Source organism: Mustela erminea, chromosome 1 (assembly GCF_009829155.1).
Source record: "Mustela erminea isolate mMusErm1 chromosome 1, mMusErm1.Pri, whole genome shotgun sequence".
Lineage (NCBI taxonomy): Eukaryota > Metazoa > Chordata > Mammalia > Carnivora > Mustelidae > Mustela > Mustela erminea.
The window spans coordinates 16,255,803-16,274,112 of NC_045614.1; the positions used below are offsets into that span (position 1 = coordinate 16,255,803).

The 18,310-nt window shown below is 42.2% G+C and overlaps 1 protein-coding gene across 2 annotated transcripts in view; it reads left to right on the forward strand.

Annotated features, from left to right (window-relative positions):
- SACM1L (SAC1 like phosphatidylinositide phosphatase) overlaps positions 1-18,310 on the forward strand; it is a 60,493-nt gene that overhangs the window by 8,804 nt on the left and 33,379 nt on the right. The window contains exons 2-5 of one of the 2 annotated variants that reach the window (XM_032317429.1): positions 9,976-10,073; positions 13,082-13,156; positions 14,406-14,533; positions 16,794-16,943. In XM_032317429.1, coding sequence (XP_032173320.1) covers positions 9,976-10,073; positions 13,082-13,156; positions 14,406-14,533; positions 16,794-16,943 — 451 coding nt within the window. Of the gene's footprint in view, positions 1-9,975; positions 10,074-13,081; positions 13,157-14,405; positions 14,534-16,793; positions 16,944-18,310 lie in introns of those variants that run through there. The other variant, XM_032317437.1, reaches the window with a different exon arrangement.

An 18,310-nucleotide genomic window follows, 5' to 3' on the forward strand; every position in this document is an offset into this window, starting at 1 on the left:
GGCAGATGCTTAACCGACTAAAGCATCCAGGCACCCCTTAACATATTTTTTAAACTTCTTTTTTTATTTTAATATAATACCTGTGGGTGTTTTAAAAGTCATTAGTATACAGAGCTTATAATAGAAGAGAACACTGTTCTGCACTCCTAATTCCCACCGTCCCACGGACATGGACTTTCAGCATTTTAAGCAGTTCCTTCTAGTATTTTATTTTATTTTTTAAAAATATTTTATATATTTATGACAGAGAGAGATCACAAGTAGGCAGAGAGGCAGGCAGAGAGAGAGAGAGAGGAGGCAGGCTCCCTGCTAAGCAGAGAGCCCCATACGGAGCTCAATGAGGGGCTCCATCCCAGGACCCTGGGATCATGGCCTGAGCCGAAGGCAGAGGCTTAACCCACTGAGCCACCCAGGCATCCCTCTTCTAGTATTTTTCCTTCCTTCCTTCCTTCCTTCCTTCCTTCCTTCCTTCCTTCCTATTGTTTTAGAGATGATATTTTTTAAGTGATCTCTGTACCCAGCATGGGACTTGAACTTTAACCCGATATCAAGAGTCATATGTTCCGGTGACGGAGACAGCCAGATGCCCCTCTACTCCACATTTCTGAACAGTGTGCTTGTACTGCTGCTTCCTGAATTTTTTCAGTTTTAGTTATCTGATGACTTCCTACTTCTGAGAATGAGATTTCAGCTTTTATACCTCTCCCTCTTTTCCTCCCTTCTTCTCTCAGTATATTTATAGTAAGATACTTAGTGTATCTTGCTATGCTCATGTAGATAGGGTTCAAATGAAGTCAGTAAAAATGTTTGCTTTTCCGGGAATTGAAAAGTGCCTTTTTCCTTTTTCTTTGCATGACTTTTTATTTATTTATTTATTTTTAAAGGTTTTATTTATTTATTTGACACAGGCAGAGAGAGATCACAAGTAGGCAGAGAGGCAGGCAGAGAGAGAGGGGAAGCAGATTCCCCGCCAAGCAGAGAGCCCGATGCGGGGCTCAACCCCAGGACCCTGAGATCATGACCTGAGCCGAAGGCAGACGCTTAACCCATTGAGCCATCCAGGTGCTCCTTTGCATGACTTTTTAAAGAAAATGTACCTGTTGCTAATGAATCTTCAGTCTCTGGGACAGCAGTAAAATTCCTCTGAAACACGTTGGGTAACTGTGAATTCATTTTCTTCTCTGAGATTTACTTCTGGGAGCCCTGTACGCCCTGCTTTAATCCGCACTGGCTTTTCTTTAGGCTCATTGCATAGCTGTGGTCCCAGACAGTCCCTTCGTCAGGAGAATTTTTTTCACTTCTGTCCTGTTTCGGATTCTCAGTCTACCTCTTCATTCATTCCATTTTAGTGAAACAAGCTTTTCCTTCTTTCTAAGGTACTTGAGATGTTGTACATCTGAAGGTGTTTTCATTCTATCCTCACACTTGGATAGTGTGATTAATAGAATTCTCAGTTAGAAATTATTATCCTGTAGAATTTTGAGGACCTGCTGATGAATCGTGCAGTGTGTGTTGTTGCTGAATAATCCAGTACTGTGACTGTTGAATATTTCAATGCTTCTTTCTTTCTTTTTTATTTTTCTTTTTCTGGAAACATTAGGATTGTCTTTGTGTGGTGTTTTGAATTTTAATGCTTAATGTGCCTGTGTGTGTGTATGTGTGTGTGTGTGTTTCACTATTTTTGTTTTTGTTTTCTCTGTTTCTTTGAAATATTTTCTTTCCCTTTTTCCTTATGTGCTCTTCTGGAATTCCTGCTGAATTGATGTTGAATATCCTGGGTCAGGCTCCTCTCTCTTTCCCGCTCCTTCCCTCCCTCCTTTCCCCCTTCCCCTGCTCCTTCTCCCCTTTCTTCCTATGCTTTCCTGTTTTACAGCTCTTACCTTTTTATTCTGTTCTCAAGGAGAGTTTTATCTTCCAGTCTTTCTGTCCAGTAGTCAAATTATTACTTCTGCTCTCAGTCCAAGAATACGTTCTTGCTTTCTGAATGTGCTTTTCTTGTTCTTATTTCATGAATGCAAGGTCTTCTGTCTGAGGCCACATCAATTATAAATGTGTTTTGGGGTTGTCGTCTGTTCTCGGCATAGTTTTTTTTTTATCCAGAATTATTATTGTTTGTTTCAGACTCTTTCTTATGTGATGGATAATATCTGGTGATCCTTGGTTGTCATTTCTTGTTGAAGAAGGAGGCACTAAAAAATTGATCGGAGGGTCTGCTTGTGGGTCAGGACTTAACAAACTGGTGGCCTTTGCTTTTAGAGTGATCGCCCAGGAACTCAGCTCTTTTTTAGAGTGAAAGAGGGTACAGCTCAAGGTCAGCAGTTGCTGGTCTTTGCTTTCAGGACAACGAGTTTGTTCAGAGATGGTATTCAGAGCTCCTGTGAGGGCTCCGGGAGAGGGATGGTGTGAGCTGGGCTGCCAGCATTCTGGGAATCTCGCAGAGAAAGAGGGTTGGATGAGTTTTCCAGTCTCTAAGTAGACCTTCTTTGTCTCTTGACTTGACTTGGCTCTTTCCTTGGCCCTCAGCTGTGCCTCATGTCTGGAGGCCTTAGAGCATCTTCTGTTGAACTGTTCTAAGCATTAAATCCCAGGGTCGGGGCGGGGGGGTGGTGGTGTGTGGGCAGGTGCTTCTGTAGGTTTGGGTAGGGATCTGAGTGACTTACACAGACTCTGAGCCACCTTGCCCCTATCTACCCCAGTCCTTATTACATTTTCCTTCCAGTCCTTGAGGCTTTTCAGCATTATGCTGCAGGAATTGGCTTTCTTTGTTGGCTCTCACCCCACAGGCGATGAGTCTCTGTCATGACTTAGTGAGTTAGCCTATTTCCAAGGACTTTCCCTCTTCCAGACCTGCATTTGAATGACTAGTGTCTGCCCCATGCGCTTCACCCTCCTGTTGGTACCCCCCAGATTCCATGTTCTGAAAGGATATCAGAGCTTTTTTTAATGGATGGAATTTACTCTTGGAAATGCATTTCTTTCTACTTCAGTTAAAATTTTAATTAGTTGATCTGTCATTTCAAATGTGTCTGTCCAGACTAGAAGTGTGGTAGCAGTGTCATCTTCTTCTAAAAGAAATTTCAGTTTCTAACTATAACTTTTAGAACTCTAAGGACATAGTGAAGTCACTAACTTTGTGATGATCAGGAATGTGACAATTAGTAAAGGCTTAGTTTAACAGCTCTCTACTTTTTTTGTATCTGCTTGAAAGTCTTAATCCAGGATGTGTGTATTTAATCAGTGTTCCCAGAACTTTTCACATCAGTTTTAAGTTTAAATACCAAGTGGGGAAAAACTTTAATTGCTTATAATAGAGATACTTTTAATTTCATATATAATTTAAAACTTCTGTTTATTATTTTATTTTATTTTTAGAGAGAAAGAGAGAGAGTAGGTGGGGTAGAGAGGCCAGTAGGGGCAGTGGGAGAGAGAGAGGGAGGGAGGGGGAATCTTAAGCAGCTCCATGCCCAGTGCCTAGCCTGATGTGGGGCTGGATCTCGTGACCTTGAGATAATGACCTGAGCTGAAATCAAGAGTGAGAAGCTTAAATGACTCGAGGCACCCACGTGCCCCTAACCTTTTATTTTTTTAAAGTAATTTCTATACCCAGTATGGGGCTCACACCCACAACCCTGATCAAGAGTTGCATGATCTACAACTGAGCCAGCCAGGCATTCCTTTTCATATATATTTTCAAAAGATAGGTACATGCACATTTTATATAACTTTGTATATATACATACATACATAAATTTTAATAGACTCTTCTACTTCTGTAAACACTGAATTTTACAATGTATACTTGATTAGGAACTGAAAGGTTATCTGTTAGGTTAACACCACAACTTGTATATGGAAACAGGTTTGTTTGTTTTTTTTTAAAGATTTTATTTATTTATCAGAGAGAGAGAGGGGGAGAGAGCGAGCACAGGCAGACAGAAAGGCAGGCAGAGGCAGAGGGAGAAGCAGGCTCCCTGCTGAGCAAGGAGCCCGATGTGGGACTCGATCCCAGGACGCTGGGATCATGACCTGAGCCGAAGGCAGCTGCTTAACCAACTGGGCCACCCAGGCGTCCCGGAAACAGGTTTTTAAGTTGATTTTATTCAAATAATTTATTTTCATTATAGAAGTTTTGCAGGTGAGGTGCTTAAATGCATTTATGTAGATAAAGGTAGTCAGGGGCGCCTGGGTGGCTCACTTGGTTGGGCATCTGCTTTCGTTTCAGGTCCCAGGGTCCTGGGATCAAGCCCTATGTGGGGCTCCCTGCTCAGTGGGGAGTTTGCTTCCCCCTCTGCCTCTGCCCCTCTCCCTGCTTATGTGTTCTCTCTCAAATACATAAATAAAATCTTCAAAAAAAAAAAAAGAGAGAGAGCTCTAAAGGTAGTCAGAGTATAAGAGGGTGAGCCACTGAGGGAAAACACTATGCCTTTTTCTTCTTTTAAAGATTTTATTTATTTATTTAACAGAGATCACAAGGAGGCAGAGAAACAGGCAAAGAGAGAGGGGGAAGCAGGCTCCCTGCAGAGAGCCCAATGTGGGGCTCGGTCTCAGGACCCTGGGATCATGACCTGAGCCAAAGGCAGAGGCTTTAACCCACTGAGCCACGCAGGCGCCCCTACACAATGCCTTTTTCTGTTGGCTGTTGAGCTGCAAGCTCCGTGTTTCGTGCATTGTATTAAAATCTGGAGAAATCTGATTTCTGAGATTGTATGTCCATTAGTCATCTTTTTGTACAAAAAGGAATATTGGTTATTCAAGAAGTGACACATCCTTCCGGGGGAGAATCGTGTCAACCCTGTGTCCCCAAACACAGCTGTGAACGGAGAGGAGCGTAGGCCCCTAAGCAGGATGCAGAGCATAGTTAAAGTAACACTCAGGGACTGTTGTGGGACTGAGGTCCCTGTTCCCTTGCTGGCTGTCAGCATGGGACCACTCTTAGTTTCTAGAAGCTTCTCTGCTGTCCTTGTATGTGGCCGCAGCCGTCAGCAGTTGATCAAATCTGTCTCCTGCCCGAACTTTCTTGTTCTCCTTCTGCTGCACCTCTCTGACTTGCTCTTCTTTCCTCTTCTGCTTTTATGGGCTCCTGTGATGCCTGTGATTCCACTGGGCCCTGACTACCCAAGATAATCCTGTTTTAAGGCCAGTTGATTAGTAACCTTATTCCATCCGCAGGGCAGTACCTAGAGTGAATGAGTAATCAGGAGATGGGAATCTTGGTGGGGGACATCTTTAGGACGCAGTCTACCACAGACACTTCTATGATACAGTTTAAATTCAAGCACATTCTGTATCCGGTTTAATTGTTCAAACTCAATTTTTAAAAAATATTTATTTGAGAGAGACAGAGAGAGAGAGGGAGCGAGCACATGAGCAGAGAGAGGGAGAAGCAGACTCCCTGCTGAGGGGCTCGATCCCAGAACCCTGGGATCATGAAGACACTTAACAGACTGAACCACCCAGGTGCCCCTAATTGCTTAAACTCTTAACTATGCAAAGTAAAAATGATTACTGGAAGAAGTAGCTAGGGATAGCCAGCATTTCATGCTGGCTTCTTTGAGCTAACATTGTCTTTTATACTAAAAGCTTTTTTTTTTTTGTTATAGAGTCATATTTACAAATAAATCAAGAAAGACATTCATTCATAATTTTTGTTCACATTATTATTCTGGAATATTTGTTTTTTGATAAATCAGAGCTCTGTTTCATATCGTCTTGAACTTTGAGGATATATATTTAGAAGATAAAGTATGATTCCAGTATCTTCCTTTCAAAACCAGATTGTTCAGAGGTGGCCCATGTAGCAAAGATATCAGAACCTTCAACAATATTATTTCTTTAAAGTGTGAAGTAAATAACTTTTCTGGTCCTGTCATGAAAATTTGCAACTTTTCTCCCTTCTTCTCTGTTAAAGTATGTTTTTGTTAATGATAGAGTTATTACACCTATGAGGCAGACCTTTTATTCTTTGCAAAAGTGCTTCATAAGTGCTCATTTAGTTCCCGCTGTCTGTGAGGCAGTCAGGATGAGCAGTCTCGTCCCCGGGCTTAATGGAGGGCTGCGACTGTGGGGTGTCCACATCAGGTGGGGCCTGGCAGTGGGGGGCAGTGAAAGAATTCACCCAAGACAGAACAAAAGAGAGAGAAGTTTATCGAGTACACCACAGGGAAATGGCGGACAGGGCAGTAGAGGAGAGGCTTTTTGCCGCAAGGCAGGGGTGAGGACGGAGTGCGGGAGTGTGGGGATATCACTGTGCCTGGTTGTGAGTAACTCAGTGGTTAGTAAGGCCCTATGGCTATTTCGGACTGGGTCGTTTCATAAACCTATTTGCATTGCGTCTTTGCATTCGGCTTGATGGTCACTGTAAGCCCTTTGCCTTGGTCAGGTTCCAAGCCTCTTGCTTAAATGTGGCCCTGTATCTCTTACTGCCCCCCCCCCCCCCCCCCCCCCGCCTCCAAGATCCATCCTCCAATCATATGACCCGCCAATATACATCTGAAGGGTCTCATGACTGAGGGTTTACTAAACAGTAATAGACTACCTTCCCCAACAAGAGCTAGCCCCCTCAGGATCCTGGAAACCATGCTTCCAGAATTCTTTAGAGAGTTCCGTAAGTCTCACTATCCCTAACCCCCTCCCCGCTCCTCTTGACCGCAGTGCAGCTCTTTCTGCCCATGGGTCCTGTCCCCATGCTTTAATAAAACCACCTTTTTGCACCAAAGACATCTCAAAAATTCTTTCTGGGCCTTCGGCTCGAACCCCTAACCATCATTTTTGACTTCCCATCTAAACAAGGCCCCCATGTGTTTGTTGACTGACCACGATCATGGGTGGTTGCTTTGGCGCTCACTGCTGGGCCTAGAACACGTCTTTGGGGGTCGACTTAACACTGAAGCAGCATTGGTAATGGACCGCTCTTTAGCAATGCTGTAATCATTATTTTAGAAGTAAGAGAACAGAGGATAGATTCTTTGTTATTCATTTGAATCTTGTGAAAAGATCTCCTGGAGTTTCTTCGGACATCAGAGGTGGGACAGGATGTTCCCATGTAGCTCCAGCCACGGGCACTCTTTCAGGTCCTAAGCCCGTTTCAGCCTCAAAGAATGCCATCGGGCATCTGTGCTGCCTGCCTCTCTAAGATAGGGGTGGCCCTCAGCAGGGGGCTTGTCACAATGGCTTCTGCTTGGGAGACAGCACTTTCTTTGAAAGCTTTTATAGATTATAAAGAAGTCTTGGTTTTGAGGTCTCTTTTTTTATTGAAATTTTTTTCCTGTTTGTAATTTTTTCTGTCTCCCTTGCCTCCCAGCCCCTAATGCTTGTGTAATGCTTCACACATGGTTAGCTTTCAGCACATTTATTGACTTATTCTTAGTGAGCGATTCACGCTGGTACACGACATCTGCAGACAAGGACTGGCATATTGGTTTGGTTTGGTTTTCATGATGGAAGACTAGAGATAACCACCTTCTGAGTTGATTGTCTGGAAATTTGCTTTATTCGTTTTCGTTGGTTTCAGGACCGCTCAAAAAAACCACAAAACTCTATTGGAAGTATATTTGGGCAGACAGTAAACTCCACATATTTCAAGTGTACAGTAGTATTACACATGTTGACGTATTTTTACACCCACAAAACCATCACCAGTACCAAGATGGTGAACACCTCTGTCACCCTGGAAAGTTTCAGCAGCCCCGCCCTTTTCCGCTCTGTGGAAGTTAAACCCATAACTCCCATGAGATCCAGCCTTTCCATCTCCAGGGAGTCACCTAGGAGAAATGAAGGGGTACGTCTGCCTCAGACCTGTACAGGAATGTTTGCAGAACCTTCATTCATAATACCCCAAACCAGAAGCAGCTCAAATGTCCAGCAGCAAGTTGAATGGATAAACAGATCCGCTGGAATACTATTGGGTGTTATAGAAAGGAATGAACTCTTGTATTTGGTTTGAGTTGAAGACTCCCATATATATATATATTTTTTAAAGATTTTATTTATTTGACAGACAGAGATCACAAGCAGGCAGAGAGGCAGGCAGAGAGGAGGAAGCAGGCTCCCCACTGAGCAGAGAGCCCGATGTGGGGCTTGATCCCAGGACCCTGAGATCATGACCTGAGCTGAAGGCAGAGGCTTAACGCACTGAGCCACCCAGGCACTCCAAGACTCCCATATTTAAAGCAAATTTGTCTTTGTTGTATTTTGCTTGACTTGTATTAAAACTGATGGATTTTCATTCTCTTAGCAACCCACCCCCCAGCCCCTTGAGGAAACTAGCCCCATATTAAAGAGTTAGTTATAGATGAACTATAAGAGGATGTAAGTTGCATTTGGATCCTTAAGAGTTGAGAGCTTGTCGTCCGAAATGTTCAGTACCGTCTGTTCCGCTGTGGGACTTGTTCCTGTAATCCCAGGTAGCGGAAATGCCATCTGTGTGTCGGAAACGGTGTCGGTGATGGTTGTGGGGATCTGTGTAAGATTTTTCACAGGCAGGGCCAGTGGAATAGCGGAAGTAGAATTTAAAAGGAAAGGAAAAAGCCCTCAGATTGGTTGCTGCACGGACAGAAGTTCTTTCAAAGGAGGCTTAAGACAGTAAATATTAGTTCCTGGAAAATACAAACAAAACAAAACAGAAGACCCCACAGAAAGAAAACTGCTTCCTTCCTCAGACCTGGTCAGCTCCTGGAGGGGCGCAAGAGCCCCAGCTGGGCTGCATTGTTTTCACCTCTTGTTCGTGCAGGGGGTTACTGTTGCCGCAAGCAGCCCTGGACCTTGGACCTCGAGCTCCCTGCTGGCCCAAGTTATCCATGTGTTCTCCAAGGAACCAAAAAGTGTGGTTTTTGTTGGACTCTGGTTACAGGGTTGCATCCGCTCCAAATAGTCTGTCCCAATCCTCATTTTTACCCCCCTTTATTTCTTATTTTGCAGAATGAGTTTTCTTCTGCCCTCATTTTTTTTTTTAATGGCATTCTAACAAAAACAAAATGCCCAAATGTTAAAGTGGTTTATTTTAAAAATTTTAATGATTTTATTTATTTATTTGATGGAACAACAGGTAGGGGGAGTGGCCGGCAGAGAGAGAGGCAGATGTAGGCTCCCCGCGGAGTAGAGAGCCTGATACTGGGCTCGATCCCAGGACCCTGGGATTGTGAACTGAGCCGAGGGCAGAGGCTTAACCCACTGAGCCACCCAGGCACCTTTCTTTCTTTCTTTCTTTCTTTATTTTAAGATTTTATTTATTTATTTATTTGACAGTGATCACAATTAGGCAGAGAGGCAGGCAGAGAGAGAGGAGGAAGCAGGCTGTGCCGGGCTCTATCCCAGGACCCCTGCTGAGCAGAGAGCCTGATGCTGGGCTGGATTCCAGGACCCTGAGATCATGACCTGAGCTGAAGGCAGAGGCTTTAACCCACTGAGCCACCCAGGCGCCCCTAGGCACCTTTAAAATAGTTTACTTTAAACAATTTCCTGGAAATATTTTATTTGTATTTCTTAGTGTTTTTAGCTAATACATCTTCCTTACTATGTGTCAGATGTTGTTCTGAGCTCATTTCATCCTCACAACCATGTTGTTCGATTATCTGATATTATCCCTGTTTTATGAATAAGGGAACTGAAGAACAGAGAGGATGAGTAACTTGCCTGAGTTCTCACAGCACAGGTAGCCTAGTTCTACAGACTGGGTTCCTGACTACTGTGCTACCTTCTGCACTGTGTTGAATGTAGTAAGTTAGAATTTCATATGATTTTCTTGTGTAAGTCAAACTGGTTTTACAGCAAACCTTGTGAGCTTAGTGCACCAGTGAAAACAGTTGCTGGGAATGCGTCAGGACAGCAAAAACATTTATTCAGTAGCTGGGAAATCAGTTTGATGTCAGATTTAAGCAGTGGGGAAACTGTTAAGATAATTAGGTTTTTTTGTTTTGTTTTTAAAGAAGCCTGAATTTCATCTGCTGTGGTTATTTATGGTTTTTAATTTCTTCTTAGGCACGTCACACCTGAGAAATTTTATGTGGAAGCCTGTGATGATGGAGCAGACGACGTACTTGTCATTGACCGTGTGTCCACGGAAGTTACCCTGTCAGGTAGCTCTCAGCAGTGGGGGGATGGGGCGGGGGCAGGAGCAGCCCAGAGAGACTCTTTACCACGGCTGTAGTAATTCAAGTAATTCAACGATCGGGGGTGTCTCCGTGTGTGGCTCTGAGCCTTATCTTATAAATTTGAATTCCTTCTGCCTCATTTGATTTTTATGCCTTTTGTTTTATGCTTCCTCCCTTGTTCTAAAAAGGAGGAATGATCTCAAAAGTTTTACTGTCCATAAGGATTTAAAAACATAATTATTTCTTTTTTACTTCCCTTATCTGTACTTTAACAGGATCGGTTTTGTAGAGGTCAGTTCCTTTCTAGCTGTGAGACTTAAGGTATTGGAGGGTGAGAAAGTTGTTTGAGCAATAAGTGTGCGGAATTTTAACAGCTGCTTTAGGTTTTGAAAATATTCATGACTGAGTATAATTTAATAAATGAAAAAAATATGTATATGTATGTATCATTGACTAAAACTTGTATTGTAGGCAAGTAATGTTCCTAAGCTTTATCTGTCTATATCTTGTCTGTCTTTCCAGTTATATTTCGGTTTTGCTTCTCTAGTGTGTGAAAAGCAATTTTTCCCCCCAAATAAACGATATACTGATTAAAAGTGAAACAGTTTTGGTGATAAATTAGTGTACCACGTGATACAACATTTAGAATTTCATATTTCATGTGTTTAAATATTCACCTCTAGAAAGAGTTTTCTTTTTCTTTTTTTTAAGATTTTATTTATTCATTTGACAGAGAGAGAGAGCAACCACAAGCAGGGGAAGGAGCAGAGGGAGAGGAAGAAGCAGGCTCTCCACCAGGCAGGGAGCCCAATGTGGGGCTTGATCCCAGGACCCCAGGATCATGACCTGAACCTAAGACAGACACTTAACCGACTGAGCCACCCAGGCGCCCCTCTGTCTTTTTTTTAAGTACAGTTTTTGAGTAACCACAGAGTAGGAATTCAGTCAGTATAAATATCCTTTGAATAGATAAAGTAAAATATGAAAATACTTTGAATAGGATAGTAATGTATAAGAAGGGGATGGCTCTAAATTTCTATTTTCTTAGTTATCTGGTTATTCTGTTAAGTACTATATATAGTTTTCCTTTGACCAGATGGAATTAGTGGTCTGGTTTAGTTTGATAATTTGGCATTTCCTATGTCTGTTGGTTGGTGGCTGCTTTCTCAAGAGAGCTGATTGGTTTTTACCAATGTTAGGGCCCTTCTAAAGTGTAGTAACACTACTTCTTTAGACTGTGTTGCTACAACCTGGTGTCCTATAAAAGCTTTAGCACGGATGTGCTTTCAATTATTTTTGACCTTTCAGTGACATTTATTTGTAGGTAGAAATTGCAGATCCATTAGACGGGACAGTGCTAAAGGTCACCAATGATTTGGATGTAAAAAGGACACCAAGTAGTCATCAGTAAATACTTGAAGAAATACTTTGACCCAAAGCCAGTGGTGATGAGGGGCTGACTCACGCACAGTACTCAAGTTGCTCTGCAACTTTTTTCTTTTTCTTTTTCTTTTTTTAGCCGTTGGGAATGCAGACCATTGCCCTGGAAAGAGGGATTCTTTTTTTTTTTTTTTCCCTTCTATGAACTAACATGTATTCTTAGGAATTATCAGTTTTATTGTTATTATACTCCAGTTAATGTAACTTAGAACTGCATCCATAAATAGTACATTCAGGTTTATCAGATGATCTTGGTATATTCAGGATTTTCTCTAAGCTTTTCACCGCACTGGCATTCCCATATTGGTCATGTTCGTTAATTGTAGCATAGCGTTGCTAAGTAAATTGAATCACCGAGAGGAACAGAAGTGAACTTCAGACCTTATTCGGAATTACTTTACGCTGAGTAACAGGACTGCCTTTAAGAAATAGGACTTGGATTGACAGCAGTGTTTCAGAATGAGTTCTAGGATAGTAATGAAACTGTGGAATGAGTTTAAGGATAGTAATGAAACTGTGAAAGAAAAATTGTATAGCCACATGAGTCGGGGAACCGTGAATGAAACCAGGGAGCAGCTTTGTTCCCCTGTAGGCCTCCTCAGAGACCCAGGCCTTATATGACCCTGAGAGAGGGAAGAGAAGTGACGTGCGTGTCTACAGCAAAATCAGCGCATTTGATGGGGACCCTTACCTTCCCCCCTCTGGGACATTATTCCCTAGAGTTCTTCTATAAATGTGTTTTGTGAAACACATTGACTTAAAGTTTAACGATTATGAAATGAACCGTATAATCAAAGATACTTTTTTATTATGAAGGGCATTATTGGTAAAGTCACGGTTAATGGTGGTGGCTCCCTGCACACCTGCATTTCCTTCCTCCTCTGTCCCTTTGGTCTAGCTTCCGTTTCCTGTATTTGTAGAGGTGGATGGGCAAGTCTCTGTTTGCGTTCCATTAGTTGCATGTTGGTGTTAAATTCATGCCTTCTTCCCCTTTAACTTTCTAGTTCCCTTAAATGAACATGGACTTAGTTTCTGGCAAGAGGTTGAATAAATTTGGTTAAAAAATGACCATAGAGGGGCGCCTGGGTGGCTCAGTGGGTTAAAGCCTCTGCCTTTGGCTCAGGCCGTGATCCCAGGGTCCTGGGATCGAGCCCTGCATCGGGCTCTCTGCTCAGTGGGGAGCCTGCTTCCTCCTATCTCTCTCTGCCTGCCTCTCTGCCTACTTGCGATCTTTGTCAAATAAATAAAATCTTTTTTTAAAAAATGACCATAGAAATACCTCATGATTTACTTGATGAGGATTCAGAAGCATGTTACTTTGGACACCTTATTCTAGATAGGCAGTGGCTTTTATACATCACATGGACATCTTTATTTTATATTTTGCCAAAATGGAGGTCTACGACTCATGAAGGACTATTGCTTTCTTAGAATAAATCATGCATACTAATTTTCAAGTAACTACAGAAGTCAAACTACATCTCTTTTTGTATCGGTGAGCTGCTTCTGTGTGATTTTTTTCTTTTCCTTTTTTTTTTTTTTCTCATTTAAAGTCAAGAAAGATGTTCCTCCTTCAGCTGTTACAAGACCAATATTCGGTATACTGGGTACAATCCGTCTGGTGGCAGGTAAGAAAAAATAAGCCAAGATGGGCAAAGAAGTTAATTAAATTGACACAGTATAAGATGAAGGCATACTTCCTGTTGTGCTTGAGGCAGTAAATCTGTAGGTTAGATATTTGTCATTAATTTCTAAAAGTGACCTACTCCAGATGACAAGTGGTAAAATCGATCAGCCTGAAGGTTCTGTTGAAAAAAGTTTCATTTTTGGTTTTATTTCAACTGGAGTTGAAATCCCTAGTCAACTAGACATTTTTCATAAATTCTAAGAGTATTTAAGTAAGTAAACATTTTAATGCACTGATGAACCAGAGTATCCTCTACCGTTAGCCCCATATGGAGGTTGGATATGACCTAGTGTGGGTTGGAGAATGCTACCTGGTTCTGAGTTAGGAAGAAGGAGATTTTGTTTACCTAAATTTCATTTCATTGAACTTAAAAAAAATTCCTGTATTACCAGGCAGTGTGCTAGATGCTAAGTTATAGAAGATGCCAGGCCCTTTTTTTTTTTTTCCCCCCCTGCAGTTTACAGTCTAGTGAGAGATGTTTTTAGGTAGTAAATCATTGTAGTACGATGTGACCAGTTCCAGGAGAGAGGTGTTCACAGGAAGACTTCCTGGAAGGGCACTCGTGCGAAGAGCCTTGAATGGAGCTTAAGAATTAAGTTAGTGGTAAAGGCTTACCCTGTTTTATTTGTGGGAGGAAGCAGTGGCCAGGATCATGGTTAGGGTATTATTCCTGGTGCTGTGATGCCTTCTTAATTCTGGACTGTTCATCTTCGTGATCCTGCAAGGACCAGATAGTCATATCACCCCAGCACATTTCTCTGCCATTTATAATGACACAGAGGCCATAGGGGTGGTGTAGACAGGACATTAACCCCTCTCCGGGAGTGGTCAGATCTCATGACACATGATGCTTTAAGCTACACACTAGGAAACGCATTAGCAGAGGCCTATATGCCAGAGAGGGAAAGAAGCATTTTCTGACTTTACTCTCCCATCTGGTAAGATCACTGCTTTTACTTTTATGTTTTTGAGAAAAGATTTGAGTTTTCAGTAGGATCTCTTCTAAATAATGCCCTGTTCTTTCTATTCACAAATCCTAAGATTTCCTTTAAAAAAAAAAAAAAAAAGTCATAGGCCTTTCATCTGTGCGGCCCTGTGCGGTCTGACTGCTGGCCTCTTAACTGTGTAGAGTGCCACTATTGGCCTTCGAGTCGCCTCCTTTCTAGTCATGTTGTGTGTGTTTTTTGCAGGTAACTATCTAATCGTTATTACCAAAAAGACAAAAATAGGGGAATTTTTCAATCACGTCATCTGGAAAGCAACAGATTTTGACATCCTTTCTTATAAGAAGACGATGTTGCACTTAACTGATATTCAGGTAAGAACTGAAATCACTTGCTCGTTGCAAAAGCTGACGTCGTCGAGACGCTGGGGGCAGTGGGACAAGGAACACCGGATGGATTTCTTTTAAGCCCGAGATTTCAACAGTCCAACAAGCAGGGTTCCTCTACACACATGCTTTCTAAAAGTCCTTTCTGTATCTTACTGTTGTTGGTTTGTTTGTTTTTAAAAACTGACTCACCTTCTTGAGTTTTGAAATTTCATATGTAGAGAAAAGGACAAACAGAAAAAGCCCCTATAGCCAACAACCAGAATTAACTTCATATCCTTTTTGCAAAGAAAGAAAATGTGAGATGCCTTTGAAGTTCTGCTGACCTCCTCTCATTCCCACCTGGTCCAGAGAAAGAATTTTCTTTGCGTTTGCTGCATGGGGACAGCAGCGTGTGTGTGGATGTCCCAGTGGCACCCCTTTAGCACAAATTGTGTACGTGCGTCTTTCAGTTAGTTACCCTACTTCAGGTGTTAGGGAATGCAGTCCCCCGACAAAGCGGTTTAAATTTCAGTTACCATGGTACGTGACATCAAGCACTGGCGCAGCAAGCTGGAAATGCAAAGGAACAAAAAAGCAGCAGCTCTGGGAGGGAAGTTGGGGTTGAACCTGGGTTGGGTAGAGAAGCCGTGGCTGACCCTGGGAATGCCTGTGCTTGCCCTTCACGAGGCTCTCGGTCTGCAGCCCGGGGTCTTAGTGAAGGTGAACTTCTCGACATTCGTAATGACGTGGTTGTGATGAGAGACTTGAAGATGTCCCAGAGGAAGTGATGCCTGCGATAGACTCCCCAGGAAGGGGACTCTTCGGGCTATTCCATGACCTGGAGAGTGCCAAGGATGAGGTGTCAGGGTAAGAGAAGACAATTAGGGGCACCTGGGTAGCTCTGTGAGCAGCCGAACTCTTGGTTTTGGCTCAGGTTATGATCCTGGGATTGGGCCCAGCCCTGGGCTCCGTGCTCAGCAGAGAGCCCTCTTTCTTTCTCTCTCTCTTCTTCTCTCTCTTAAATAAATAAATACATCTTTAACAGAAAAAAGAAAAGAAAGGTGTATGACAGGGTATAGAAAAGATACTCCACAGATCAATATGTTCACCCCTATAAGACATGGTGTTTAAGGCAATAAAAATGGTTGTATTTATTTAATAGCTCAGTAATATTTACCTGAACCGTTTTTTCTTGATTGCTGTACTTGCTTGTCAGCCGTGCAACTTATTTTAACATTGCCCACTGCATGTGCTTTGCTGGTACCTTTTGTTCTTTAAAAAAAAAAAAAAAAAATATATATATATATATATATATATATATTCTAAAAAAATATATGTATATATATCAGACATTATATATTATCTGAGCCCGAATTAAAAATTTTATAATATATAGATTTGTAACAGGTAAATTAACATGTTAATCATTTGATAATCATTAAACATTACCAGACATTATCAATTATTTCTTAAAGTAAGGATAAAAATAAATGTCCCAGTATTCAGCTAAAGTGATTATCAGAAAATAAAACTAAGTATTATTTTACTGGACTTTTCTCTTTAATCTTTGCATTTTATTTCATTTTATTTATTTATTGGACAGCGAGAGGGAACACAAGCAGGGGGAGTGGGAGAGGGAGAAGCAGGCTTCCCGCTGAGCAGGGAGCCTGATGTGGGGCTTGATCCCAGGATCCTAAGATCATGACCTGAGCCAGGCAGAGGCTTAATGACTGAGCCACCCAGGCGCCACTAATCTTTGCATTTAAAAAAAAAGAATTTAATTCCCATCTAGCCCAGTAAAATTTCTTAGGAATGAGGATAATATTACTCCCTTGTTATTTACTTGCTGTGTTATTGGGCCTCTCATCACTTTATATTTTTCACTTGTCAGATGAGAGTAATTACACTAAACTGCAGGGTTTGTTGTGAGGATGAAAGAGAGTCTCTAAAGGGTCAGACATGTGGAAGGTCATCACCTAAGGCCGTGATGTTCTGTTAAAGTAACTTCTGCCCATTAGAAGTTAAAATTAAGTTTTGCCCCTAAAGGGCAGGAGATGCAGCCCATCAGTTAATATAATAATACCCCCATGCTGTCCACTGAACCTCCTTGGTGGGCAGGAGCTGGCCTAGGTTCTGGGGAGATGGTGAGTGTTCTCCTGTCTCACCTGTGCCAGTGGCATTTAACAGGGCCGGTGGGCTCACAGATGAGGACAGAGTCCGTTTCGAGTCTGAGACACACTGATGTTTTCTTCCCCTTTGTTAACAGTTACAAGATAATAAAACTTTCCTAGCCATGATAAACCACGTCCTGAATGTGGATGGGTTCTACTTCTCAACGACGTATGATTTGACCCATACTTTGCAGCGGTTGTCTAACACTAGTCCGGAATTCCAAGAAATGAGTCTTTTGGAAAGGGTAAGCTTCATCTTTATTTTTCCTTATTTTGCTTTTCTTTTCTTTTTCTTTTTCTTTTTTTTAAAAGGATATAGCTCTATGTCATCCATAAAAATATTTACTGCTTTTTCGCAATCCTGGCTATGTCAGACTCACGTGTGGGGTTGAAAACACACTGTATTTTCAGTACCCATCACAATTGCAAATTCAGGATCCCAGAATCGGTCTATGTGGCCCAGACAGGACTGAGAACCAGTGGTACAAGAATTGAGAAGTAGAGGCTCAATAGACATGCCGGTAGTTTCCCGAGTTACTAGTGTTAACAACATATTTGTCCTTATAAAATTAACATGCCTCTAGGTGATATTCTTTCTGCAGTGGTTTTTATAACTAGAAAAGTAAGAATTTACTAATATAAGAACTTGAAAAATAGTGATTTAAGGTGGGTTTTTTGGTTGTTATTTTGCCCTGCCCCCCTTCTTTTTAAATATAGTGTATCTTTAAAACTAGGTCCTCAAATGGTATCATCCTAAAGTTCCTGCTGTTCAGGAACCTGGATGATTGCTGCCTGGATATTTTAGTAACAGACTTTAGATGTGTTTAGGGGTCAGACCGAATTGTAAAGGTTGCTGTCTGTTACTTGTTAGGCTGGCCCCTATGAAATTGCCAGTCACTGACCATTTTTGACCAGTAAAAATGATAATTTCATATGGTCCACCCCAAATCAATATTTTTGTTGACTGGCTCTTTTAAGATTTTGTACTCTAATCTAGGAAAATTATATGTAGGCTTGGACGTAAATTTAGATGTAAGCTAAGCAATCAAGCAATTTGTCTTTTAACTGCAGAGACGGTTGCTTTTAAAAGCAGTTGCTATGCTGTGTTCTCCATTTGTTTACGAGACTTCTCTCAGATGCCTGCTGTGTACCAGTCGCTACACTAGCCAGTGGGGACACGGAACAGAAAGGGTGGTCCCTTGTGGGAGCCTGCGGCCTCCTGGGGAAGCAGAAGTCTGGGCAGTCACAGAATAAGGGACCATCGCTGCGATGAGGCCTGTGCCAAAATGGAGTGGGATCCCAAGGGAAACTTGGGTCTCACTCGGTCTGGGGGGAGCTGGGGATGACTTTACAAAGGAGGGTGCTTGTGAGTGGAGACCGAAGGCTGTTCTGAATGGGCCATCGTGGTTAGGGGGCAGTGGGAGAGGGAGGGTTCCAGGGGGAGGCGGTGGCAGTGCGATGCAAAACTGGGACAGGCGTCCTGCACGCTGGGAAGGGAATTTGTCAGCTTCTCAAGGGTCAGAGTTCATGTAGGAAATCGTGAAGGTGACAGATGAACCATACATATCTTAGACATTTTGTCTGACTAAAAACATAAAATTCGACACCGACT